The 27,608-nt window shown below is 37.5% G+C and overlaps 1 protein-coding gene across 7 annotated transcripts in view; it reads right to left on the bottom strand.

Annotated features, from left to right (window-relative positions):
* GABA-B-R1 (gamma-aminobutyric acid type B receptor subunit 1) overlaps positions 1-27,608 on the bottom strand; it is a 724,819-nt gene that overhangs the window by 166,521 nt on the left and 530,690 nt on the right. For all 7 annotated transcript variants that reach the window (XM_067765072.1, XM_067765071.1, XM_067765070.1 and 4 more), the window contains one exon: positions 6,742-6,958. In XM_067765072.1, coding sequence (XP_067621173.1) covers positions 6,742-6,958 — 217 coding nt within the window. The remainder of the gene's footprint in view (positions 1-6,741; positions 6,959-27,608) is intronic.

The raw sequence follows: 27,608 nt of genomic DNA on the forward strand, positions 1-27,608 counted from the left end.
ATTGCGATGTCCTAGGACTGGACCATATACTCCAGCTCAGCATTACATCAAAGTAACCCATGGAGTACTCCAGTGTGACACAGTTAACATTGCGATGTCCTGGGACTGGACCACATACTCCAGCTCAGCAGTACATCAAAGTAACCCATGGACTGGACCACATGATCCAACAATTTTTGTAGGGTAGTAACAAGAAACCTTCAGAGCAAAAATTATAAGGGTAATCGCTTAGCTGATGAATTTATGATATTGGTGACAGCTAAATTCCCTCTTAAAATTAGTAAGCTCATGGAAAATGTCATTGTTCCATATACCAAAGCACAAGCGAAGCGGTTAAAAACTTAATATCTTGATATGCTGGTTATCGACCCCAAAGATAGATCTATTAGCGTATTAAATTTAAAACCCATTTCGAATAGACTTGGCGACTGTCATCGTATAAACGTCATTGTATGTATTGCATAGTGAATCGGGAGATGTTTGGAAAGGTGCAAAAAGCTTGCCATTTCATATAAAGAGCAAAAGGGTTACACTTTATCTTGAACTTATTGTCTAGTACGCAACGATATTAGATGAAGAGCACACGGCGTCCAAGCGGCCTAACGTGAAGGGAATAGATATTAGTAGTAACATCACAGTCTACTCGGAAGTCTTAAAAATATGAAAGAGAACTAGAACTGCACTGTGTACAAGACAGCTGAAGGTTAGACAATTGAAACGACTTCTTCTTATTCTTCTTGTAGCAAAAATTCTGATACACTTTAGAAAATAGCACCATTAAGGTACTGGCCTGAACATCTGAGAAACGTTTTGATAATACTACACTCATTTGCTGAGGAAGCTGGGATCAAGAGGGCATTGCCTTCTTATGAACAAAATTCAACACGGGTATGTGAAGTTCATAACTGGGTTCGATAAGCTATGAATTGCACTGGCAAATCCTTGATAGGTTGTGCTACAGAGCTCCTTGAACCGTTTTACATTCCTGATATTTTCTTAGTTTTTTGTGGGGAGAAAGAACATCTAAATTGCTTCAAAACTACGAAGTGAAGTTCATAGCACAATTGTGTACTCATTCCATATGCTAAATGGCAATCACTTTTAATTTTTGGAGACATATGGCATGCAAAGCCCAGCTTGAAGAAGTTGGATATTGTACGTAGGTTTAAAGCCTCGATAGCGTTCATAGATCATACTAATATTTCTACTTGCTGCGGCAACGCGCACGATTATGCGTAAAGGAATAAAGTTGCGGGTGAGATGATCAGGAAAGCCGCCAAAGTGGATATTAGCGAGGTGTATAGCCTCGGCCGACTACTACTGGGCTACTTAAAGAAAACTGAGGAATATATTACAAATATAATGATAATGCTGTACACCATTCGGTATGATTGCAAGATTTCAATGACTTTAAGGCAATGAGAACAATATTAGAGTGATGATTCCTCAGAAGATTTAATGAAGAGCTGTACTAGCTTTACGCAGACATTAACATAGTCCACCGAATTAAAACTAAGCGGCTACGCTGGCTAGGCCATGTTATGCGAATGAAACATGACGTTCCGGCTAATGAAGTGTTTTTATCGGAACCGGGCTATGGAAGCAGAGGAAGAGGGTGGCCGCCACGCCGCTGGAAGGATCGTGTGGAAAACGATCTAAGCTCCCTTGGTGTGATCAATTGGAACCAGTTGGCAGAGCGAAGAAGCGACTGGTGCGCCCGTGTTAGAAGGCCATAACCGTTTAAGCCGTTAAGCGCTAATTAAGTAAGTAAGTAAGATTCCACGATTGCCTTTACCCAAAACCATCTCCTGCAGATGCTGTCGAGTTGTTCAGTATTGACGACACAAGGACTTATATTTTTTCCCGCAGTACGGTTTTTGATTTCCGCCAATCAAAAAAGGCTTCAGGCATAGCGAAATCATTTCGTGTATTCCTTAATCATTGTAGATAGTTCTAGAAGCGGACTTAAAGCACTATTCTACAGTCTATTGCAAGATTCTGCCATTGTTACCAGCAGTTCAGCAGAAGATATTGAAGCTACTGAGCCTGATAAAATTACTTAAATATCATCGAGCTTCGGCCTAAATAAGGGGGAAAAATTTAAGTCAAAAATTAAACGAAAAACCGTCTATGAAAGGAAGTTGGTCACTTTTCCTGAGTTGATGGAGACAGAAAGTTCACAGCTTGGCCTCGCTTGGTGCGCCTGTTATTGAATATAGTGAAAAGAATTTTTACGGCATATATAGGAAAACATGTCTAGTATTTTTTCTATATGTCCAAACATCAAATTTTTTTTTTTTCATTTTTGTTGCTGATTTCGAGACTTTAATAAAATCTTTGGCAAAATAGCTTTTCTGTCACTCTGCACATACCACCTATTGACCTGGTGGCAGAGAACATAGCGTTAACAACTGCCATGAGGCTCAGCACCTCGAGACAGCTTGAGCGCAGACAATATGGTTATAGTATTATAGCATTACAAGTAGATGGGAATGAAAAAGGGGGTGAACTAGATAAAAAGAGCGCGTCACTCGAAGATTGCTATGTAGATGTCCCATTTAGATTTGGCGAAGTTAAAAAAGGCGAGAGTTGCACATTGTCGACCAAGCGAGAAAGGCATGTACGTAAGGGCGTGGCCATAAAGCGTCAAAGATCATATGTAGGCCTTACAACCTTAGACTAACAAAGTTACTCCTATTTTTAAAAAGAGTGAACTATAGATTTATGACGGGTATTCTATCAGGACACTACCTTCTGGCATCGCATGCCTTTAAACTCGTCAGTGATAGCAGATGTAGCAAGTATTGGTTGGAGGAAAAAACCATCGAATACGTTTTGTGCGCATGCCGTGCGCTTGCCAGGCTAGTACTTCAGCTTTGAGCAGTGATACTGCTGTCAGATCTAGAAGCAGCAAGTGGCATAGGTTCTGGGAAGCTTTTAGTATTTGCCAACAGGACACATTTATTTTATAACATATGTTCTGGTTTTTGATAGGGTTTTTCAGTTTGGTCGTTAAACAAACTTTTGCTAACAATACGGACTCATTCAGTGTATGTGAGGTCCTCACGGACCGGGCAGTTCTACGTAACCTAGCTTCCCTGCGACAAGAATGCGTTTTGATGCTGGTCATAAATTAAATGACGTTACGCAGGCCTATCAAAACACTGATCCAGAACTGCTAGGAATTGTCTTCTTATATCCCCAGATCACCATTTATACAGTGAGGCGAGAGTATTCCGCATAAGAGAGAGAAATGAAACGCTGAACAAACAGGTTCTGCTCAATATACAGAAACCGGGGCATTGCAATAGGATGTGCTTAAAGAGACCGGCCTCACAGGAACTTAGGGGTCATCTCCGTAAGCACTATGTGGAAAAGGAGCACCTGAAAACTTAGCCGTTTGAAGAAAATAAGGGTTTGAAATAGAGGCAAACAAAATTTGTTGGCCATCAAATATTTGTATGAAATCAGAATTAGTGAAACAAGAGTTTTTTTTTACTACAGTGCTAACAAAATACAAAAACAACAAATTTTTTTTTGTAAACAAACTTACTTACTTTGTAAACAAACAGAGCAGTGAAAAACAAATGTGATCAATAAAAACTTTAATCAACAAACACAACTCAATTCAGCAAATAGAATATTAAAGAAAATTTCATAATAAACTAGCCATAAAAAAATGTGGGAAACTAACTCTTTAAAATATGTATTTGCTTATACGATTTTCATGTTTTATCACTTTTGCGAATATAAAGTTAGTACAGTATTCGCGCGAAAAGGTTAATTTCGTATTTTATGCGAAAAACGTTTGAAACGTGATCGAATGTGAAACTAAGAAATGTTCGAAATTGAAAAGCGAAAAAAAAAGCCACAGTTGGTTGTTAAAAATTGTAAAGCTAACGAAAGAGATAGCAAGAGTAAGAGAATGTGTCAAGCGCGAAGGTTAACAAGTAAAATGAAGCATACTTTTAGGTGCTGTTGTCAAGGGCGATTGCTATAAAAATAAAGACGAACTTTTACCCACGAGCCAAAGTAGTTTTTTTTTGTTGTAACTCTAGAGCTATTGTTGTTGCTCTTCTTTTGTTACGCTTATTGTTATTTTTTTTGAATGTGGGATTAATGTGATGTGTGTAAAGTAAGCTATTGTGGCTGCAGCACGTTCACTTTACTTTAATGCGATGACGTCGGCGTAACATTAAAAATATCTTGTGGTTAGAGAGGAAGCCAAACGAAAGGAGTGGAAGGTATTCAGCTGTATGGTGGCTATAAAAAAGTTATATTGAATAAAGTGTAAGGGTTTAACGAAGCATTGATGTGTTATAAAAAAGGACAAAAGCATATTAAGACACATCGTTAAGGATACAACAATCTTTAGAAAATGTGACAAATCAATGCAGCGTTTGTCACATTTTGTGTTAAGTAAAAAAGGAGATTGGATAAGCAGCGTATGCATAAGAAATCTTATGATTTTCGTGAATGTAAGAAATTTAAATAAAGAATATACCACTCCATTGTTTGTTTGGTGCATCAAACGAGGTATATGGATGAGATAGGCTGATATTATTTTCTTTATACATATAAAATCGTTGTGCGCCTGTAAGCAGGGCTTTTCATACTAGAAAAGGAATCAGAACCGGCTATGTCTGCGCTCAATACAAGCACGCCACAATAACGAGCTATTTGACAACCAGGTATAATATAGTGGAATTTGAAAAGAAGCTTGGCGATATGGTGAACACGGCTGGAGTATTGTACAGAACAGTAAAAATAGCAGGTGACTTTTTAAACTTGAGAGATATGTGCGTCTGAAACCGGCAGTGGATTGGCGAACAAGGGTCGATCTTGGGCGTGATGGGTCAGTCGGAAAAAAAATAAAAGAAACGCATAGGGGTTTCCTCATTATAATAGTATATTGAATTAAGTTGATAGGAAAACGTACAGCTCAGAGAGTGTATGGAATAAGTTTACCTGTGTGCACTAGACGGCGGTGATGCTGTGGATGATGCACTCTGGTCGATGGTTGATCGAAAAAGAGAGCAGTTATCCCGTTGATGACAACTGCTTTGCCGCGAAATAGTCCTCCGGTTTCAAGAAGGGGAAAGACACTCACACAGTCACATCCACATATATGTACATGCATGGGTGCTGACAAACTGCAAACTGACTGAAACATATGCATGTGCATGCATGCACACAAACGCGGGCGTGAGGGTGTGGGTGACTGGAAATATGATTGAGCCGGTGAAAGCGTTAGGGAGGAGTGCCGTCAAACCAAAAAAAGTTTAGATATTGGGCCTAATCACTATTGAATGGGGAATGCCAACGTTTAACCAAAGAAGAAGACAGGTACTGGACATGGATAACGGCTAGGCTGATACTAAAAATCATAAACTTTGGCTCATTGATCGCCTTCAGGAGGCGAAGAAACAATACCGTATAACACGATGTCGTCGGAGAGAATAATTGAGGTCATACAAAAGCGGAAAGTGCTTGAAAACTTTACTTCACCAATATCTTTCTTTCATAGCACGGTCACAAGTAGCGCCTGGGGTGGACACAATTAAAATTACCCACCGATGAACGTGGCAAAGCTTAAAAATGAAGCCGTAATTGCTACCAATCTCGTCTCATCACATGCTGAGGAAAGTGCTAAGGCTACTATGCTTGGCGTCATACAGGCATACAACAAATTGAGCCAAAGCCACTAAATAAAAAGAAGGAAGAGCAGAGATAAGACGAAACTGCTTACGCTTAAGGCAAGTATTGACAAGAGAAAAACGCTTGAGATAAGCTATTATCGATGCAGAGTCATACAAGAAGGAGAAATACCACCTGCAGGCCGCTTCGATATGAAGTCTACAGGGACCTTTGGTGCAAGGGTTACAAAAGGATTTGTGCCAGGATGCAAACACCGCAGCAAGATACAGCTGCAATGGATAAAATAGTAAAAACACTCTTCCCCACCCACAACATAGGGAAGGGCAATGTATGTCTAAATGACGGCATGTTACCCAAAACAAGGAAAGTGCAGCAGCTTATGTTAATTGGTAAAGACATACCGCCATCAGCATACCGGTCGTTATGCATGGTTGACACAGCCGGAAAGGGATTTTAAAGGCTCTTTAAACCATGTGTTACAGTCGCCATAAAAAAGCACCAAGAGAGCATGGTTTCAGGCCTGCATAGTTCACTTTACGCGCAATTGAAACGTCGAAATAAAACAGGGAAGTAATGCCAAATCCAAGTGAGTCATTTCCTTTCTTTTCTCATCCTTATATATCAAACCTCAGAGCGTCCACGTACCATAAAAATCTCATGCGGTGCAGCATGGAATAAATTCTATTCTTTAGCCTAGTCACACGTTTACCAGACTGATCAAGAGCTACGGATTTCGCGATCCTAATCCAAGTCAACTAGACGAAAAATAAGCTCCAAGATTGAATGGTCTTTGAAAGCTAGAGTTTCGCCTGGCAGACTGGCAAAACCTTAATTTCTTTCAAATTTTATATGACTACAATGACTTATGAGTAACCAGAAAGCTATTAAGTAGGAAACAGCCGTAATATAGTATTTTATAAGAATTCTACTTTGCAAGCTATTTACAGAACAATAATATGGAGTCATCTTAACAAGAAGGAGGCGCGAAGCTATACCGTAGATATCGTCAGCTCAGCAAGACTTGATAACTTTAATATCCCACATAAACATACCCGTCGGTTTAAAAAGCTTGTCTTTACTCACCTATAAAAAACCACACATGCGCTCGTCCATACAATTGTTGTTTGTACATTTCGCATAGGACGCGTCTCGCCGCTACAACATAGAATAGACCGACTATTATGCGTGCATCTTGACGTCGTAAATTGCGTACCGCATCTGTTGGATCAGAAAGAAATGATTGTCTTGTAACGATTTCGACGCCAGCTTCCATGCAACGATTTTCGAGATCTTCAACGGTCTGGAAAAATAAAAATTGGGGGGGAATATGAGAAAAGCAAAATTAAGAACTATTCATCATTCGATTTAAAGGTATATTAATTGTGCCTAAAAATATTCACTGTTAAGTGATATATTTGCAATAGGGATTGCTAGATTTGGATGATGTGGCAAAAGTTTCTAGGTATATTTAATCTACACGTCTTTGGCCAGTATTTATTGCAAACTAAGAAGTTTTAACAGGAGAAGGCAATAAAGGTAAACGGTTCCGGAATCCGCTTTTGTTTTTATTTGATTGAAACATAATTCAGAAAAATGTTTTTATCCCAACGTTTTCTTCGTTGTCATTTGTCTCTCAAAAATATGTTTTCGGTTCCTGCCGCATAACTGACATGTGACAGAAAAAGTTCATTGCTCGCTTTTAGGCGCAGTTTATATTATTTGAGTTTCTTTGGGTGGTACTTAAAATTCTTAAGACCATATTTTAACAGCTGTGGAGAGTCTATCTCATCACCATACAACAAGGTAGAATATTTTGAAATCAATATTTGAACGAATCTAATTTTTGAACTTCGTATAATTTTAGGCTCAGAATTTGCATCCTAAAATTATGCAACAACTTTTAAGCAGCTGTTAATTAATGGCTAACAACTTAAATCAAGTTAATGGACTGAAATATTTATAGCAAGCAAAACAAAGTTTTGAACAATTTAAGCCTCCAAAATTAATGGCATTCTTTTAATAAATGAACTCTTAAATTCAGCATAATAATTGAATATTTAATAGTTAGTCACAGCACTACATCAAATATTATTAAATTACATCTAAATTTAGTCTACCGCAAATAATTGTCTAAATCAATATTAAATCAAATAAATGTAACACACTTGCTCACTGAGTTCAATCGAATTACATATCTGCCGCAGGAAAACGTTTGATGTGCCCAGCTTGACTACCAGCATTTAAGAAAGTGCCTAAAGGTATGCTTCTGATTTCAATAAAGATTTCATGCAGAGATAAGAAAAAGTTAATTTCCCTCAAAATAACTATTTTCGATAAAGTTTGCAATTATATTTCAAATTTAATATTTGTTTGCAAGTAAAGGAAACTGACATCTGTAACAACTTGCCTAAAAGTATGCAATACTTATACTATATCGTGATCAGGTAGACGAATGAAGACGGTATCAGCAGATGAGTTCAAGCATAAGTATTTCAAGTTAACTCTTCACATTCGAAAGTTATATAATTTAATATATATTTGTATATATTTCGGTTGCTTAAGTGAAATATATGTATAATAACAACAACAACAAAACACGTATGCCAGTACTAGGCATTACGGCATATATTTTGGCTTAATGTAAAGAAGAATTAAATTTGTGATAGAATTTACATTTTACATGGATATAATATTAGGGTGGATGCCAGAGAAAATCTAGGGGGTTTTTGAACCAACTAACGTGCTCTGAAATATAGGAGATTTGATATAGCTATGAACACGACAATAATAATGCAAGAACAAGGCTAATTTTTTCAGCATACACGTAATGAACGCCTTAAGCAGCGCGTGGTAAGCAAAACTGATTCTTAATTACACGAATCGTGTTATAAGAAGCTTTCACAGAGATTGCAGGGTTATATTCCAAATTTTGTATTTCAAAATCATTTCTGCAGTAGTACAAGGACTTTTTCTCAACCCTGTTCAACGAAACGCCAGTTGTGATAATGATTTTAACCTCGTAAAGTTCAGAACACTTGGATAACACCGCAGCAGTTATAAGGTTTCAAAATATAAAACAAGCATTTGGTAAATTTAACCAGAATATGATATGAGGAAAAAACGATGTGCTTTTTTGTCATCCAAGAATTGACGTATATGCCGACGGCGAGTATCGAAGGAGGTTTAACGATGAGCACCGTGATAGTACGGCGAATAAAAGCTAGGTCATGTATTGTGAATGGACGAAGACGTTCGGGCAAAGATAGCATTTCAGTCGACGCCCAAGTTTGGAAGTAGAAGAAGGGGAGAACCTAGGCTGAGTTGGGAGATGTAGCTGGAGGAAGACTGGATGACCTCCCGTACACAAGGATAGCTGGCGTGACTTGTTACGAAACTGCCAATATCGCTTAGGCGGTTCAGCAAACAGGAAACAACTTGTATACCTTGAGTATCAAAAATATTCCAGCCAGTTAAAGCTGTACTTATGGTTAACATGAAGATGTCATGCAGTGATATCTATCAACTGAAACGTAACAAAATACCTAAAGAAAATAATTGAGATTGATTATGAACTTAGTTCAGTTCTCAATAATTCGAGGTTAGAATTATCGTCTGTTGTCAGATGCGTTCCAGTGCATATTTGACATTGGCTTTCTCGGTAAATGCAATGAAAATCCCTTACACGTGGCAAGAGGAGGAACGATGTGACTTACTGAACTACCCCGGTCTGTTCTGTTCAATGGTTTTTCTTGCTAGCTTATCAGCAACAAAGTTCCTAGGTACACCACGATATCCTGGGATCCAGGGAGCTTACCGTACAGATCTCTTGGGAAGAATATTGGCATTACTTCTTGAGTTATTATGGGTTTAGAGTGTAGTGTAAGAAATGTAAGTACTGAACGTTACACTCAAGTCATCCTGCTCACTGTGCTGTGGCTTTTAAGTGCCGGCCAGCAAATCGCAATCCCATAGATAAGATGGGCCTGACTATAGCGGTGTACAACCATTGCTTAATATGTGGCTTTAACATTTTCCGCATGTCTGCATAACAGGCTGGATCTATCCTCAACATACTTGTGGCAGCTCTATTTTTTGTCTAAAACAACTACGAGGTATTTAACTTCTTGAGAGAGCTCAAGTCTAACCCCGTTTCGGTGGCGTGAAAAGTAGTATTTTGTAGCATCTGGTGCAAAGAACCAGTTCGGTGCTTGCAGGATGCACTTTGAGCCCACTTGCAGGAACCAGTACTCTCCGAGGACTAATGCGGTCTGCAGTGGCTCGCGAAGAATCGGAAGATAGTTTCCGGTTGCTGATAGAGCGATTTTATCGCCGTATACTTCGAAGCCGGTTTTCTCCAACTTCAATAATAGCATGTCCACCATTAAGTTTGAGAGTAGAGTGAATAACATAATACCTTGTGGAGTATCCCTAGACTCATGCCGTATTATAAAGGAGTCTCCTAGACATGGCATCTTCTCACTATAACTTGTTACGCGAATTTCACCAGTGTGCGGTTCACCACCATGTGCAGTAAGGAATAGACTACGGCTTGCGGATAAATGCTGCTAAATGCCACCTCTATGTCGAGATATGTACCTAAAGGGAATCCCTTAAAGGAGATTTATATATTAGTGGCGTTGGCGTGTACACGTGTTGAAAAAAAGGAACGGGTTCAAAATAATTTAAAAATTCTAAGCAAACTAATGATTACAAGAAAATAGCCGGCTGAAAAAATCCAAAACAGGCATCAGCTCGAAGAAAGAGTTTTGTTTTGAAAAGGTGACCGATTTTAAAAGAAGAACCCATATAAAATATTAACTGGTTTCATAAAATCAACTACTTCCAAAAAAGTTACCAGCGAGAACCGGTTCCAAAGAAGTAAACAAATTATAATATGGGGGAACCAGGAACAGGTGACAGCCGGAAATCAGCTGATTGCTACTTTTTTATGATTTGATATTTAAACTTCCGGTGCAGTAGAATTTTGTCATCATTCCATTAATTTACAAAAACAAAGTACATGCAATTTTTACTTACGTCATGATTTATAATAAGTACCCGGATCCAGAAATGCCACCAGTTTCAATAAAGTACTCGACTTAGGCAAAGGAATCACATACTTAAACTAAAGTACTCCCAAAAAAAGTAACCAGAGCACTAAGGGTGCAGAGGACCCTTAAGTCTCTACTTAAACTTTTTTGGAGCACCCAAATATACATACATATTTATGCTCAACAGAAATAACTAAATTTCCGGCTATAAAATCTTCCATTGCCATGCAACCAGTTGATGACCGATGCATCAGAGTTTGAAGTTTCAAAAGTTTTCAAATTCCAAAATCTTAGATATGCTCACTGCAAACTGTGAGTGTCTGCGTGCATGAGTACTTAAGTCCTGTGGGTTAAGTAGCGTACAGCAAGAAACGCACGCACACCATTTTATGGAAACATGGCAAGCATAAAAATATCCATAAATTGTAAGAAATATTTATAATTTTAAATGTTTTACCACTTTTCAAGTTGAACAAGAGGACGAAGAGCAGACGAGACTGGCGGTAGATGTAGCTCAACTTATATGAAGACATTTGATAGCACTTGCCCAAAGTATTTGTGAAAACTTCTGAGCGAAAACTAGCTGAAGCTCTCAATTCTAGGAAATGCAAATAGGAAATAAAGCTAAACTGTTGAAGTTTAGTATGTGAGAGTATGAGAAAGGGAATTATAAAGATCCTTTAAGCTTATTTATATTCTTTTTTGTTCATATATGTACGTCTGTTGTTGTAGTTTCGGACATCACTATATATCCAAATTTTTGTCTTTAAAAATTTTTGTGTAGTTTCAGCCTTTAGAACACAGATACTAAACAAAAACTAAGTATATGAGGGAAGAAATGAATTGAAAAAAAAAAAAAATAAATAAAGGGCTAGGTAAGGTTAAACTGACCATCCCACGAGGACGTCACGTAGACTGAGTAAGTCCGTAGTTTTACCAGAAATTTTACTTACGGACCAAACTCAAAAATCAGAGCCTATGTTTTAAAATAACTCCGCCCTCTTGGAAAAAATTAGAAGCTTTCTAGTACCTATGCCATTTTGCTGCTTCTATGGCTGACATCTGTATCACTCTTTATAGCTGGAGTTTTAGCCTGGCAAGCGCAAGGCACAAGCACAAAACGTGTTCGATCGTTTCCTCCTCAAACCCGCAATTCTTACATCTAATAACAATGACGAAGCCTAATTTAAAGGCATTTGACACCATCGTATGTCCACAGTCTTCTCTTTGAGCAGAGCTCACGGACTTTAAACCACTTTTTTCGATAGCGAAATTTCGAAAAACCTAAAAAGTGCATTATTCATTACCAAAGACGGATAAAGCGATGAATCTTGGTAGGTGGGTTGACCTTATGACACAGAATAGAAAACTAGTAATATTTTGGACAATGGGCGTGGCACCGCACACTTTTAAAAGAAGGTAATTTAAAAAGTTTTGGAAGCTGTAATTTGGCAGCTGAGTATATAATGTTCGGTTACACCCGAACTTAGCCTTCACTACTTGTTAATGATAGAAGTAAATTTGTTTATCGAAGGTATTAAGACCTACACATAATCTTCGAAACTTTGTAGCACCGCGCTTTGGTCCACGCCTTTTCCGTTTGTTCGATCATGTGCATCTTTCGCCTTCTCTTAATCTCGTCCAATCTAAGTGGGACGCCTACAGAGCAAGTTTCGTGGTATGCACCCGTTTTATCTAGTTCATCCGCTGTTTCATTCCTATCTATTGCAATATGCCCTGCTGCCCATGTAGATGTATGCTTTTTCCCGCCCCGTTGCTGTGCTATGCAAGATTATTGCCTTAGTTGCTGCTTGGCTGTCATTATAAAAGTTGAAGTGCCTGCAGTTTAAGCTTTTTTCTTCAAGTGTTTCTATTTGCTTCCACCTGAGAAACACTACAGTGATCTAGCAGCTTTTTGTATCTGCCTATTTCGTGATCAGTATAGTTTACCGCAGACCCTATTTCTTTCGAGCCATCGGTGTACACGTGTATCGACTAGTTCGTCATTTGGGCACGCTTGCGACAACCGTCCATGTCTATTGTGGATCTTAGAGCACCTTCGAAGCGCAGATAGGGATCTGCTCTGTCGTCCTGTAATTGATGACGCTATGCTACTATGAGGTTATTGTTTGCGCTTAAGCTACCTCGAGGCAGTAAGCCTTGTTGTCTGTAGGTGGAATGTGTTGTTTTCAGGGCTCCCGTAATGCTAAGCATTGATAGCCTGCAAACCCTCTGTAAGTTTTTGAGGTAGGTTATTTTTTGTATTGGTCCGCCAAACAGGGACTCTATGGTCTATCTCAGGCTTTACAGTCTCTGCAAATACTCAATGAGAGATCAGGCGATAAGCCCCACGAACACTCCAACATTCTTAAACATGCATAAAGTGCAGTCGAGCTCTTTTTCACTCTCTCCTCCAAGTTGAGTTTCCATGACAACTTTAAAGGGTAGTTTGTATAAAGCTTTCAGTGGTCAAGATGTGGTAACTGTTAGAAAGAAAATGGGATGCATAATGGATCGCTAGACTAGAGAGGCGAAAGTGCGAAAAGCTTGAGTTGAGTTCGGAGGTGTTCTGGCGACAATTTAAATACTTCTTATGGTTCTTCGTATCTTAAACAAATTCCAAATATCCTTTATCATTCAATCTAAACTATTATGTGTTCACCAAAACCTAAAAGTAATTTCACAATAAATTTGTCTATATTACTTCATCAGTATGCAAACTAAATTTTCTAAAATGCACTTAATCCACTGTGGTGTGTGGTTAATAGAAAATTCCAACGAGTTTAAGTAGCGTCTAATGGTTTGCAATTTTGCATTCTCATACAAAAAAAAAAAGAACATCAGTTCATTCACATACTATTTGTGGTTTAAATCGTTTTCAGAAAGAGACATTTGACATTTGCGAGAGCATTCAACTTTCACCTTCAATACGACTTACACAAAGGAAACACAAAGAAACCAGCGAACTATAAAATGAACTAAAGCAATTGAAATCATTTCTAAGCAAATTTAAATGCTAAAAAGCGCTTAGAGGCAAATAAGAAAATGAAAAAGAAGAAAAAGAAAAAAACTATTTTGATGTTTAGTTACGTACAATGTTTGCCATGATTGTCATCTTCAAATTAGATTGGGAGCGTTGCTGTTATGGAAGTGGATGTTAGAGGCTTTGTATGCTTTTGTCTTTGTTGCTGATTTTGGTTGCATAAGCCAATTGTCATTAAAGTCCCAAAGTTAGAAATTTGGTCTAAAAACTGCAAATAAGTTTGCACATATGCTCCGCAATATGATTTTTCATAGCACTGCAACAAATAGTCAAGGTACAGTAGCGAACAGAAAAAAAGCAGTGAGAATTTTTATAAATTTTCGTAAATTAGATTTTTATTTTAATATTTTGTAAACTTTGTAACTGAAACTGAGCAAACAATCTTTATAACATTTTCGAAAGAATTCGATAAAATACTATAAAAATTTTGAAAGTTTTATTTGAAGCAGAGCTCACAGAGTATATTAATTTTGTTCGCATTACGGTATCCCGTAACGGCATAAATTAATCGAGATTGATATAGACTTTTATATATCAAAATGATCTGGGCGAAAAAAGAAATTCATTTAGCCATGTCCGTCCGTCCGCCTGTCGGTAAACACGATAACTTGTGTAAATTTTGATGTATCTTAATGAAATTTGGTATACATGTTCCTGGGCGCTCGTCTCAGATCGCTTTTTAAAATGAAGGAAATCGGACTATAACCACGCAAACTTTTTCGATATCGAAAATTTTGAAAAGCCGAAAAAATGCGATAATTCATTACCAAATCCGGATAAAGCGAGGAAACTTAGTAGATCGGTCGACAATGGTAGTTTAAAAGTTTTGCAAGCTGTAGTTTGGCAGCTGAGTATGTAATGTTCGGTTACACCAGAATTTGACCTTCTTTACTTGTTTCATTATGCAGTTTTGTATCCCAACCAATTTTATCTAACAAAGTAAAACATTTGAGTCGCTTAAAACTCGCACGTATTGTGATGGTAGCGTGCTCCGCCTACCACACCGAAGATCCTGGTTTCAAGCCCCGTGCAAAGCAACATGATCGTCCCACGGCAGTGTTTGGCAAGCACTCCGGGTGTATTTACGATTCTCAAAAAAAAAAAAAAAAAAAAAAAACTCATCTGTGCAGATGCCGTTCGGAGTCGGCATAAAAACAAGTTGGTCCCATCCCGCCAATTTGTAGGGAAAATTTATATTATTGTAACGAATTTAGCGCAATTCCTCTTATTTGCAACCTCCTGCTAACGTTCGAATCACTAAACTGTTGAATAAATAACTCCAATATTCAATAATGCAAAATGGTCTTTATTAGACTACTTTCACAAAAACACTTCTACTTCTCAACAGATAGCGTGCTTAAATCAAACTGATTGGTCGTGCCTCAGCTGGTGCTTCTTTTATACTCTTTGGTTTCCTCGTTGGCATATTTCTAGGCGTTTCTATTTCTAGAATTTACTACCAGCTATAAACTTATCAGCTATAACACAGATGCACGATTGTAGTTTCTCGCATAGCCATATGCGTGTGCATATGTGAGTGATACTTCCACCGATGATTTCCTACTTTTGGGAGTAGATATATGCATGTGTTTGTGCGTTTATCTCCTCTGCTTGTATGGACATATGTGAAGACATAATGATTGATTTGTTTATGTGCATACAAGTGTGACAGCTTTATTTACTTAGTATCAGATTAGTTATGTGAGTATCACTTAGTGTCACTAATATTCGTCACATTATTTTATATTCGATCAACTGCCTTTCTTAGCCGCTCTCCATGTTTACACAGATACAATGGCATCTACCTCACTTGCACCTGAAGCCTAAAGCTTTGCGGAATTACTGATGAGTACTCATTCAAAGTTAATTAACACAATAAGCTCATAACGACACTTACGGCGACCAACCCTGTAATGTATTACAAGCGTATATGTACGCAGTTGCATTATGGATATCCAAGCCCTGCCGTCAACTGTCGCTCAAGCTCGCATACCGCGACAAAGCACGCTTGCCTTTTATTCATAGCAGTAACTGACGCTAAGTGAAAAGAGCAAGCTTTTGAAGTGAAAATTTGGGATTCAAGCGGTTAAGTAGCGCAAGTTGTCAAGGGGTTGCCATCTCATTTTAAAGCCTTCTCAAGCCGATTGTCAAACTCACCAACTCGTCACCTATTTCTCTTTAATTAGCAGCCGATGTTCTGGCGACTCCGCGTTCTTCACGGAAGCAGAGGATGGAATAACCTAGAAGATTCAACGTGATTATATCAAATCGTTTACGCGATTGTCAGGCTGCTACCTTATTAGTGACATTTTTCGCAGCTTGTCGGATCACTTTCCGGCAAAAGACCATGAACATCGATAAAGCTTTCCAAAATCTTTAGGAAACTTCTCATTTATTGAAGAAGAAGAAACGGTGATTATTTATCGAAGTCTAGAGGTCTTCAACTGCAAATTATAACTTTGTTTGGTATGAATAATTTAGGCGCAGAAATTCGCACGCCATGGTCTAATATCTGCACTAAGCTTGTTGGTATTATTATTGTTATTATTGTGAAGATAAAAAAAATATGCCGAGGACTTATGAAATTGTACCCAATTATCAACTGTTGAACGATATGAATCCGGTACGCTCAATTCTGGGTTACAGAATATGAATCCGATATGCTAAATTACTCTAAGCTTCTTGTACTAACCCCACTGCCGCGGAAGCATCTACTTTGACAACTCCAACTCTTCGAACCATTAACCTTGAATTTTTGTTGCCGAAAGGTGCTTTAAGTGCTACCTAAAAATATATAAAAATGATAGTTTTTTTGAGCCTCGTTGAAGCACTAAAAGCTTTACGTCGATTCTCCAATTAAGAACTCTTTTCCTCTTTTGAAGGGCTGTCCACTAAAAACTAAACCTCATGTATGGCATTTAGCATTACTTCTGCATGGGTGCGGTGCGTGCAACATGAGCTCGACAACTACACTTACGCTAATGAGCCAGGCAACCATCTTCTCGTTTGGCGTGCAGTATATGCCACACATATCTGCTCACGGAATCCCATCGCTAGCTCTCATCTTATAAATGACAATGACCGGGAATAGGTCGCCAAGTGTCTCTTTCACAATCCTTGGTCCTTGGTCTTAGTGAGTGGCATACATCGTCCTTATCCGCAAAACAGTTTGTTTGAGTTTTCGACCTTCCCTATTCTGTACAGGTATTGAAGGCAGTAGCTGTGTTCGATAAGAAATTGGTTCTGGTAGAAATTGTCATGTTGGATCGCTTCAATCACGGGTGCAGTTTGGAAATCAATTTCCTGATCCACTTTCCCACTGTATTGCTGCTCTCCCGTTGTTGCTAGCATTGGATCGATTATATTCACGCCTGCATGACAACAACATCTCTCCTCGCCTCTGCTGTCATATATTGCTTTTCTTTCCTGAGAGGCAAGATATATCTGTATTAATAAAATAGTAAAATTATAAACTAATTGGTTTTAATTTAAAATTCGTTCATCAAGTTTTACAATTAATTCGAGACTGAAAATAAGTATATCAAATATTTCAAAGCTTGCTTATTTTTCTTTGCCAATATCTCAAGATCGATTTACAGTAGATCAGTTTACAGTTGATTTCTTTACAGTCGGTCTTTCCTGATTAATTGATAGGACATCTTCACCTTCGGATTCATCTTCTGCACAACATATGTCATCGATTTCTGTTGGTTCACAGTAGCGCTTTAATTTATCTAAAGCATAAACAGATTTATTGGTCGTTGTTAACATTTACTGCACGGCAAATCTTGGATTACATATCGATCTCGATCGAGCACTTTGCCAAATTCAAAAAGTCCTTTATAACGTGGTTCAAGCTTTCGTGAAAAACCTGTACATGGCGGTACGTTCTCTGCTAGAACTAATTCACCTTTTTTATATACATGTGGTATTCGATGATGGCTGTCCAATCGTTGTTTTGCTTTTAAACGTTTTTCATTGATTCGCATAGCAGCCTCTTTTCGAACTTGTTCTGTATCACAATTTATTTGATTATCATCACTGAAAGTAAGAATAAGCTTATTTTGCAAAATATCTCGGGGCGTAAAATTGAAAAGTAATTCGTGTGGCGTTTTATTAGTAGTTCCGTTTCGTATGGCATTGATAGAACATTGAATTTTGCTTAATTCATTATCCCATTTATCGTCTGCAGTCGTAGATAGTAAAAGCATTGACAGAACCGTTCGATTTGTAAGCTCTGCACGGGCATTCGCACGAGGAGTTTGCACTGCATTTAAAATATGCTTAATAGCGTTTTCCTGACAATACTGTTGGAACTGTTTGGATGTAAACGCTGGTCCGCGATCAGCTAAAATACGTTCTGGTATTCCAACATAACTGCTGATTTCTTTCAACAGCTCAACAACATGCTTCGTTGTGGTACCCATTACTACTCGGAGAATCGTGAATTTGGTAAACGAATCAACTACAACGACAACATGGTCATTACGCTTAGCTTACTTCGGAAATGGACCTAAATGATCCAAATGAATCGTTTTAAACGGTATTGGTTCCATATCACTGAAATGATATTGACCTTCTTTCATACCACCCGTTTTTTTGTTGTACGCGCATTCGATGCAGGCAGCTATATACTTCTTAATATTATTCCGCATTCTTGAAAACCAAAAGTTCTGCGAAGCTTCTCATAAATTGTGTCAACGCCTAGATGACCAGATTTTACATGACAGTCATGAACTAACTGTCATTTCAACGATTTTTGCACAACCCAAAGACGTTGATTATTTACGATGCGATACAACCGTCAGTTTGCGAGACAAAAATCAACTTTAATTTGCTTATGGTTTTCCTGAACTTTCTTAACAATTTCTTTAATGTTGTCATCTTGCAGTTGCATACTGTAAACCCAGTCGTCTTCTTCAATTTCCACCTTATCTATTTTTAGTTAAGCAGTTTCGAGATCATAAGACTGTTCATCTGGGTTTCGACTGCTTGCATCAACATGTAACATACGCTGTCCTGATCGATGTTCTACTTCTATTTCAAAATCTTGTATACGTAACCACTGTCGAGCGATTCGAGTAATTAATTCCTTTTTTTTGCATGGCAGTTTTGATCGCACTATAATCAGTAACAACTTTGACGTTTTTGCCAGACACATAATAACGAAATCTTTCAAGACTTTCAACCACAGCTAACGTTTCCAACTCATAACTATGATATTTACGTTCTTCTGTTGTTGTAGATGGGGAACAATAAGCGACAGCCTTCCAATCGTCTACTTCTCTCTGTAAGAGTACACCCGCCAAACCTATTGAACTTGCATCGGTGTGAATTTGATGTTCTGAATTTGTTCGATATGCAGCTACTACTGGTTTCTTAACCAAAGCAGATTTCAATTTATTGAATGAATCTATTTGCGCTTCTTTCCACTCGAAAGTTTGATCTTTACGTAATAGTATTCGTAAAGGTTCGGAAATAACAGCGTAACATGGTAAAAATTTTCGAAAATATCTTGATGAGCCTAAAAACTGTCGAACTTCAGACAAATTTTGTGGTTCAGGAAAGTTTTGAACGGCAGCTGTATTTACACTTCCTGGACAGATTCCGTTTGGCGTCAACTCATGAACAAGGAACTGTATCGATTCTCTTAAAAATTCACATTTTTTTGGATTACGAAGTACTTGAAAAATTCGCTCAAGTTTCTCAAACATTTCAACAACTGAACTACTTCCGATGAGTATGTCATCCATATAATGCAACATATCGCCCTTTTGCGTTTGTTCTTGAATTCGTGCCATAAACGTTGAAAGAAGGTTGGCGCATTCTTCAACCCATTTATTCATAAAGACCTTCTGTCGTAATAAAAGCTGTATATTTGCGACTATTGGATTCGATTGGAATTTGAATCGGGTATGGAGAAATATTTATAATGCATGGCTTCATGCAGACGTTCCTCTATGTTTGGCATTTGATATACTTCTTTTTTTGTATGTTGATTCAATCGCCTGTAATCCGCACACATACGTTCAGTTCGATCTTTTTTTTTAAATGGTTTTATTTAGCTTGAGTTGACAGGCTGACTGGTTGGCACGAATTTTGTAATTGAAATTTAAGTAACTTCCCGATAAGCTACAAGCTTGAAACTTGGAATATAGTTCAGAACCCGATGACAATGCAATAATAAGAAAAAATCGCCGCTAGGTGGCGCAAGGATCGAGATATTCACAAAAATCGTATTTGTGGTCACATTTGGCTCATATTTGGAACAAATAATACATAAAAGAATAGAAAACGACCTATTATATCCGATTTGGCTCATATTTGGGTCAAATATTACATACAGTCTGGTAGAAGTGACATTAAAATATTTTGGAGATGGAGGAGGGACAAGCATACGTAGTGCAGAGTCGAGTAAAGTCTTTGGAAGGATTATGTATTGAGGACTTAGATTGTAACAAATTGTCAGGAAAGAGTCATTGTAAAAATGAGTCACTAAGTGAACTAAATAGAATGAGAAATAATAAACAATTAAATAAAAACTAAAAACTTGAAAATAAAATAATTAAAAAAAAAATTTTTAAGTCAAACGGTTTTATTGAAAACAATACTTACACGAAGTAATAATAATACTAAAATCTAGAAAATACTTAGGTAGGTCCTAGGTGCTCGTCATCAAGCTAGGGCGTTGATCAGACAATTAAATAAAAGCATTGGGCGCGTGAAATTTCTAAAAATACGAGGCGTAGCATAACCTGATTAAGGTTCAGTTGGTCTTATATATGACTATCAATAGAAATTTGACCCGCCCAACGCTTTTATTTAGTTGTCTGATCAACGCCCTAGATTGATGAGGAGTGTGATGACTAGTACCTAGGACCTAGCTAATTATTTTCTAGTTTTTAGTATTATTATTACTTCATGTAAGTATTGTTTTCAATAAAACCGTTTAACTAAAATTTTTTTTAAATTATTTTATTTACTATTATTACAGGACTAGCAAATTCAGACCGAGATTCACAAATAATATCATTATCTAATAAATCTTTCATCATATTCGAAACCACAATTTTTTTTTTGCTCGGGAACTCTATATGGACGTTGACAGATGGGCTCGACACAATCGACCAAAATATTCATTTCAGTAAGACTAGTTTTACCAATTTCACTTAAATTTTTAGCAAAAACATTTCGGTACTCTTCTTCGTTAGTTGCAGTTTTCTGATATCGTACGTTTTGTTATTTTCAGATTTTATTTTATAAATTTTAGAATTGTGATTAAAAATCAACTTACCGTTATTAATAATTACAATAAAGTCATTTATGAAAATTTCGTGCCCCAACAGCACATCAGTTGACAAAAAATCATCTTGAACCACATACATGTCAAGTTGCAAATTTACTGTATCAACTTTCAACGTTAATTTAATTTTTAGAAATTTTCGTACCACCACATTATACATGGCATAATTTTACAATTTGTTTTTTTTAGCTATCGACTCACGTATCATGTGACAATCACTGCCACTATCAATAAATCGTTAGCTTGATGTGAAAATGTGCTAAGTCACTTTTTTTGAAAAATTGTATTTTAATGCAGTTTTAAAACTGAATTCAAAATTCATCGATCACAAAAAAAAATATTTAAATTTTTCATTTTTACGTGGTGTGGGCAATGATGTGTAAATGTGCTAAGTCCTTAGCTGTTAAAAAAAATTTGCTAAGTCAACCTGTCAATAATATCAATCTGAATTGCTAGTCATTTCTTTGTGCGCGCATTTTATTTATTTATTTAATTCATTCAGTCTAAAAGTACATGCTTTGTTGTTGTATTAACCATAAAGACACTTTCCGAAGGCTGTGGGGTGTTACCGATATTGATAGCTCTTTGCCGGATATAGATCCCGCACGTTCCGGTAACAAAGCATTATTAAGGTACTACTAGCTCGATCATCTCGGGAACGATTTATGTGACCACATTAAACCTTCTAGGCCGTCCCACCCTCTCCACCCCCTAGTTCCATGAGGAACTTGGGGTCGCCAGAACCTCGGCTGTCAATGAAATAGGATTCGCCACGGTTAGGTGTGTTGACAATTGGTTAGGAGAAGCTATATATTATGCTGGCAACCCCTTGAGAGGGTTGCGAACACAACCCCTTGAAATTGGATTTACCCAATTGAGACATGCCTGTGGTGTATGATAAATGCTTTGCGCTGACCATAATCTACTTCAATTCTTACATGTCGATAACTACATGCTTTCTTATAGACTAGTTAAAAATAGAAAATTCAAGCTTAAACTTATATAAGCTGTTATTAAAATTAATAACACTACTGAATCGATTTGCTAGATCTATAGTCCTAGTTATAGGTTCATTCATAGCATAATTCCTTTTATGAGTTATTTCGATAAATAATCTGTTATGCCGGAGATCACGCAGTGGAATATATGGAATGAACAAATTAGAACAAATCAGAGCGATTCGTGCTAAAGTTTATTACATTATAGGCAAGCATAAGTGAGATAAAAGTTCTTCTGTCATGCAAAGCCTGAAGACCAAGCAATCTGTTACTGCTGGTATATGATGGGAGGCCGTTTGGCCGGTGAAGAATATGTAAGGCAATTTTGTAAACATTTTTGGAACTTTCTCCATTTTATAGGAGTTAGATTCATAGAAAGGATTCCACATTATTTAGCAATATTCAATACCACTTCTGAACAAGGATATATAAAGTGCCTTCAACGCCATAGGGTCCTTAAAGTCACTGGTGTTACGTCTACTGAACCCAGCCATTGCAACAAATTTTGAAACAACGAAATCAATGTGACTAGAAAAAGAGAGTTTGGAGTCAAAAATTACTCTCTTAACAACTATTAAGAGATTTAGTTTGTAGATAAAGTATGTGGCGGTTGTCTTTATGGAATAAGACACAACACAGCATTTGTTTGAATTTAAAAATAGGTTATTGTCTGCGCACCATCCGGCTCCAGATCAGAACCGTTAGAAATAAAATAAACAAATAAATGTACTGCGCGATAACCTCCAAAGAGATTTTAGGTCGAGCTTCTCTTCCAATTTACGTCGTGCTCCTTTTTTAATTTTTTCTACAAATTGCCGGGACGGGACCTACTTGTTTTATGCCGACACCGAACGGCATCTGCAATGCATATGAGTTTTCACTGAGAGCTTTTCATGGCAGAAATACACTCGTAGCGCTTGCCTAACACTGCTGATGGGCGACCCCGCTTAGAAAAATTTTCGTCTAATTGAAAAACCTTATTTCTAAAATTTTGATGTTGCTTTGCTCGGGGAATGAACCCAGGGCGTTCGGTGTAGTAGGCGGAGCACGCTACCATCACACCACGGTGGCCGCCAATAGGTAGAAATAGTTTGACAAACAAATAGTCTTTTTTGTGAAATATATAGTTTTAGTGTTATATTTCAATCATTAAAGGGGAGGAGTGGTGGGGAAACATACTGAGTAAAAAGTGCTAAGTCAGGAGAAAAAAATTGTTTTGAGTGAAGAAATTGTGCTAAGTCATAAAATAGCTGCTGGGTTAGCATACATGATTTTTATTTATCTTTTTCAAAGCTTCTACACTCAAAAGTACTGCAACTAAGGTATCCTCATTCACAGCTTTGAAAAAAAGGTTATTTCAAAAATTATTCAGTTTTTTTCGTCTCCTGTAAAATTCGTAAAAAGTGACTTAGCACATTTTCACATCAAGCTAACGAAATGCAATTAATCGTTCACTATTAATGTATATTTCTTTTTCAAACATTTTATTGTTTCGCATGCTCTCACATTCACATTTTTACCACAATTTAAAGGTTCATTACGCGGATGCACTCTCTGACAGTCTTTGCATCGTGAACGATTTCGAGGTTTGGGGCAATTACTAGACAAATGTCCCCTTTCGGAACAATTATAACAAGTTAAATTTTCACTGGATTTTTCAAACTTTTCATTAGGATTTGTTTTTGTTTCTGGTTTTTTTGATGCATTGTCTTATGTATTAAGCGACGTTGTAGAAAAATATTTTAAATATTGGTCAAGAGCTTCACGCATCTCTGTCATTGTATTAAATTTCCAAACCGCTATTGCAGATTGTAAGTCGCGATATTTTAAACCTTCATGAGTATATTTTATAACTGTAGATTCAGTTAATCCGTATCGTTTACCCGTTGCGCTCATACGAAAATAATAATCAATAACTTTTGCACCTTGTTTTCGTGTCGTACTACTCATGGTATAGTTTATATCAGCCTCGTCCAATTTCGTACCGAATTCTTCAATTAATGCATTTGAAAAATCCCACCCTGTTGCATACAAGCTTCGCTGTCCTAACCATAAACGTGCTACACCCTTCATTCGACTGTATACAGCCAACAGTACGCACTTTTCTTCCCAAACATACGCATTCATAGCACTATTAACACGCTCAATAAATTGTTAGGCAGTTAACGCAAAATGCTTCAAAAGGTGCAACGGAGTTCGGAGCTCTGCATTACCGGGGCTCTCGGCTCCACCCCGTCCGAAGCACTCAACACAATGCTATACCTTCCACCTCTTGATCTGGTAGCGAAGGAAATAGCGGTCATTGCCGCTCTACGCATAAGGGAAAAAGGTCTCTGGTCAAATGGATCTAGTGGACGCGCAACAATCCTGGGCACGAACGCCCCAGTCCCAATACTGGTACGCACTGACCACTGCACCCCAAAGAACGTCTTCGTTAAAAACTATATTATATATATACCATCGCGACAAGACTGGAATACCAGACAACATACGGTACCGGGTGCCATGAACATATTCACGGAAAGTTCCAAGCTTGACGGGAAGGTGGGAGCAGGCCTCTTTTCATCGGATCTAGGTCTAGAGGTCTCTTTTTGCCTACCAGATCACTGCAGTGTTTACCAAGCGGAAATGCTGGCAATACACAGGGCTGTGAATCATCTCGGATATATGCCTAAGGATGGTAAATGGGTGTTTATTTTCTCAGATAGCCAGGCCGCACTAAAGGCCCTGGACTCATCCGTCGACTACGCAAAGTCGGTCACTTAATGCCGCAGATCTCTTAACGAGATGGCTCAGCACTTCAGTATCAGCCTTATATGGGTACCTGGGTACAGAGATATTGAAAGCAATTGCAGAGCAGACGAGCTGACCAGAAGAGGCACCACCGACCATATCCTTCCGGGAAATGATTCGGTAGGTATACCCATAGCCACTTTCAGGCTTCGTGTGAACACAAGCACTATAAGAATTGCAAATGGACTATGGTCAGCCATATCATCGTGTGAAACATCCAGGCAAACGTGGCCCTCATATGACAAGGGGCGCAGAGAAGCGCTTCTGATTTTAAACAAGTCAGTTCTATCGTCCCTGATAAGGGTTCTAATAGGGCATTTCTTAATAGGCACGCATGGTGTTAGAATGGGGGTAACGACCTTCGACTATTGTCGCAGCTGCAGATGTACAGAAGAGGAAGAGAGTGTCCAGCACCTTCTCTGTCATTGTCCAGCGCTTAGTAGGCATAGGTTGGCCATCCTTGGTAAACCTTTTCTACATGACCTCGCTGAGGTCTCTAGCTATGAAGTAAAGGCTCTAGCAAAATTTATAATTTCCACGAGGTAGTTAGACCCGCTATAGGAGGGTAGGGGTCCTCTCTGAGACCGTATAAGGTATTATAATGGGCCTATTGGTGGCCTAAGTAGTGAGCTGTTACCATAGTGTCCAGCTAAGCCCTTGCAACTTAACCAAACCTAAGCAAACTATCAGCTGTGAATTATAAGTGTTATTTTCAAGTAGTCTAATAAAGACCATTATTGCATTATTCAATATTGGAGTTATTTATTCAACAGTTTAGTGATACGAACTTAGCAGAAGGTTGCAAATAAGAGGATTTGCTGTAAATTCGTTACAATATTATTTTTGTTCTTAGCACGAAGAACTTCTTTTGCAGATTGAAAATAATTTTATAATGAACAGTAACGCAAATTTCAAAAACACTTCATAAATTATTTACTCGTTTACTTTCAACATACAGAATAACTAATTAGTAACTGCCAGTTGTACAGGTGAAAGGTCAAGGAAATCTAGTTTTATCAACCTGCTGAAAGGCATTTAAAATTTTAACAAACCCTATGCAGTGAAAGTATTATAAATTTGTTAGCATCCATAATTTAATTTGAGGGCAAAAGTTTACAAAAGTTAAGAAGCATTAGGGTAAATAACAAAGTTTATGGGTAGCATGTCTCAAAGGTTTCTTACATATGCAAAGAGTGGATAGTTATGGTCATAAACTAACCGTTAGTTTGAATCTGCTGCTTACAGTAGCATGACACGCATTCACTCTCCTGGTCTCTTGAGAGCTTCAGTAACATCACTAACGCCCCCACTGCTAAAGCGATCTGCAAGAAAAAAGTTATCAATTGCTAAAAAAGCTAACAAATAGCTGACTATTTTATGGGATCCCGAATAGTAACTCACTCTAGTCAGCTATTAACTAATTGGCGAATCACGCACTGTTGCCATCGCGACCTCTGTAGCTGGGAAATTAAAAGAATCAAACCAAAATAGTTTTAAGTAAAACAATTTTTTACTATAAAACAAAATTGTTTAATATGCGAAAATTTTTGTCATTTAAAAAAAATATTGCTCTTCTGAAATTAAGAATTCTTTAGAATTTCGATAAAAATATGAAAATCAACGGTTCGGAAAAGCAATTTTTCCACAAAAATATGTTTGACTGTTAGTAAGTTGAAATATAGTGCAGAAATAACCACCTTTCATAAAAAAATATTAACAGATAATAGAGCACATCGGTTTATTAGAAACCAGCTTGTAGTTAGTTCGTAATTAGCTTATTTTCCTTTTGAGTAAACTACAGCTTGCCCAGGGTTCGAAGCTAATGAGGTTACTTCAACAGATACAAATAGTTTCGTGCTACACGAAGAAAGCTTCGTCGGCTGCTTATTGGTAACAACCGTTGTGTGTGTTATAATCGGTTTTTTTTCGAAAGCGAAATTATAATCGAGTTGTCGGTTAGTGGCTTGTTATCGCACCGACTTCTTATTGCCTTCTTATCGACTTGTTATCAACGTACTTCATGCGTGGCATCTATTTTATATTGTAGTTTTATCGGCGATGTGATTTGTTAACAAACCAATAACTTTTTGATATTAAATCGATAACTTTTTGATAGTAAATCTATAAATTTTTGATAATAAATCGATAATAATTTGATAACAATTCGATAAATGTTCGATAAATAACTGAAGTCTTCGATCGGTTATAAATCAATAACTTTTTGATAATAAAGCAATAAATTTTTTTAGGAAATCTATAAAATGCAGATAAAAAATCGGCAATACTTCGAAAACAAACCGTAAGCTTAACATACCGATATGCTATTGATGACATGTCGATAACTTTTCTCTAAATTTTATTTTAAATCGATACATTTTCGAAAATAAACCGATAAGTAGGTTTAGTAATTTAGGTCGATATCGAAAATTACGAAAAATAAAAAAAAAAAAATGCCACAATTCTATACCAAATATGAAAAAAGGGATGAAACGTGGTAATTGGATTGGTTTATTGACGCAAAATATAACTTAAAAAAAAACTTTGTAAAATGGGTGTGACACCTACCATATTAAGTAGAAGAAAATGAAGAAGTTCTGCAGGGCGAAATCAAACGCCCTTGGAATCTTGACAGAAATACTTTTCGTGGTATTACATATATAAATAAATTAGCGGTATCCGACAGATGATGTTCTGGGTCACCCTGGTCCACATTTTGGTCGATATCTCGAAAACGCCTTCACATATACAACTAAGGGCCACTC

This window comes from Eurosta solidaginis, chromosome 2 (assembly GCF_040869045.1).
Source record: "Eurosta solidaginis isolate ZX-2024a chromosome 2, ASM4086904v1, whole genome shotgun sequence".
NCBI lineage: Eukaryota > Metazoa > Arthropoda > Insecta > Diptera > Tephritidae > Eurosta > Eurosta solidaginis.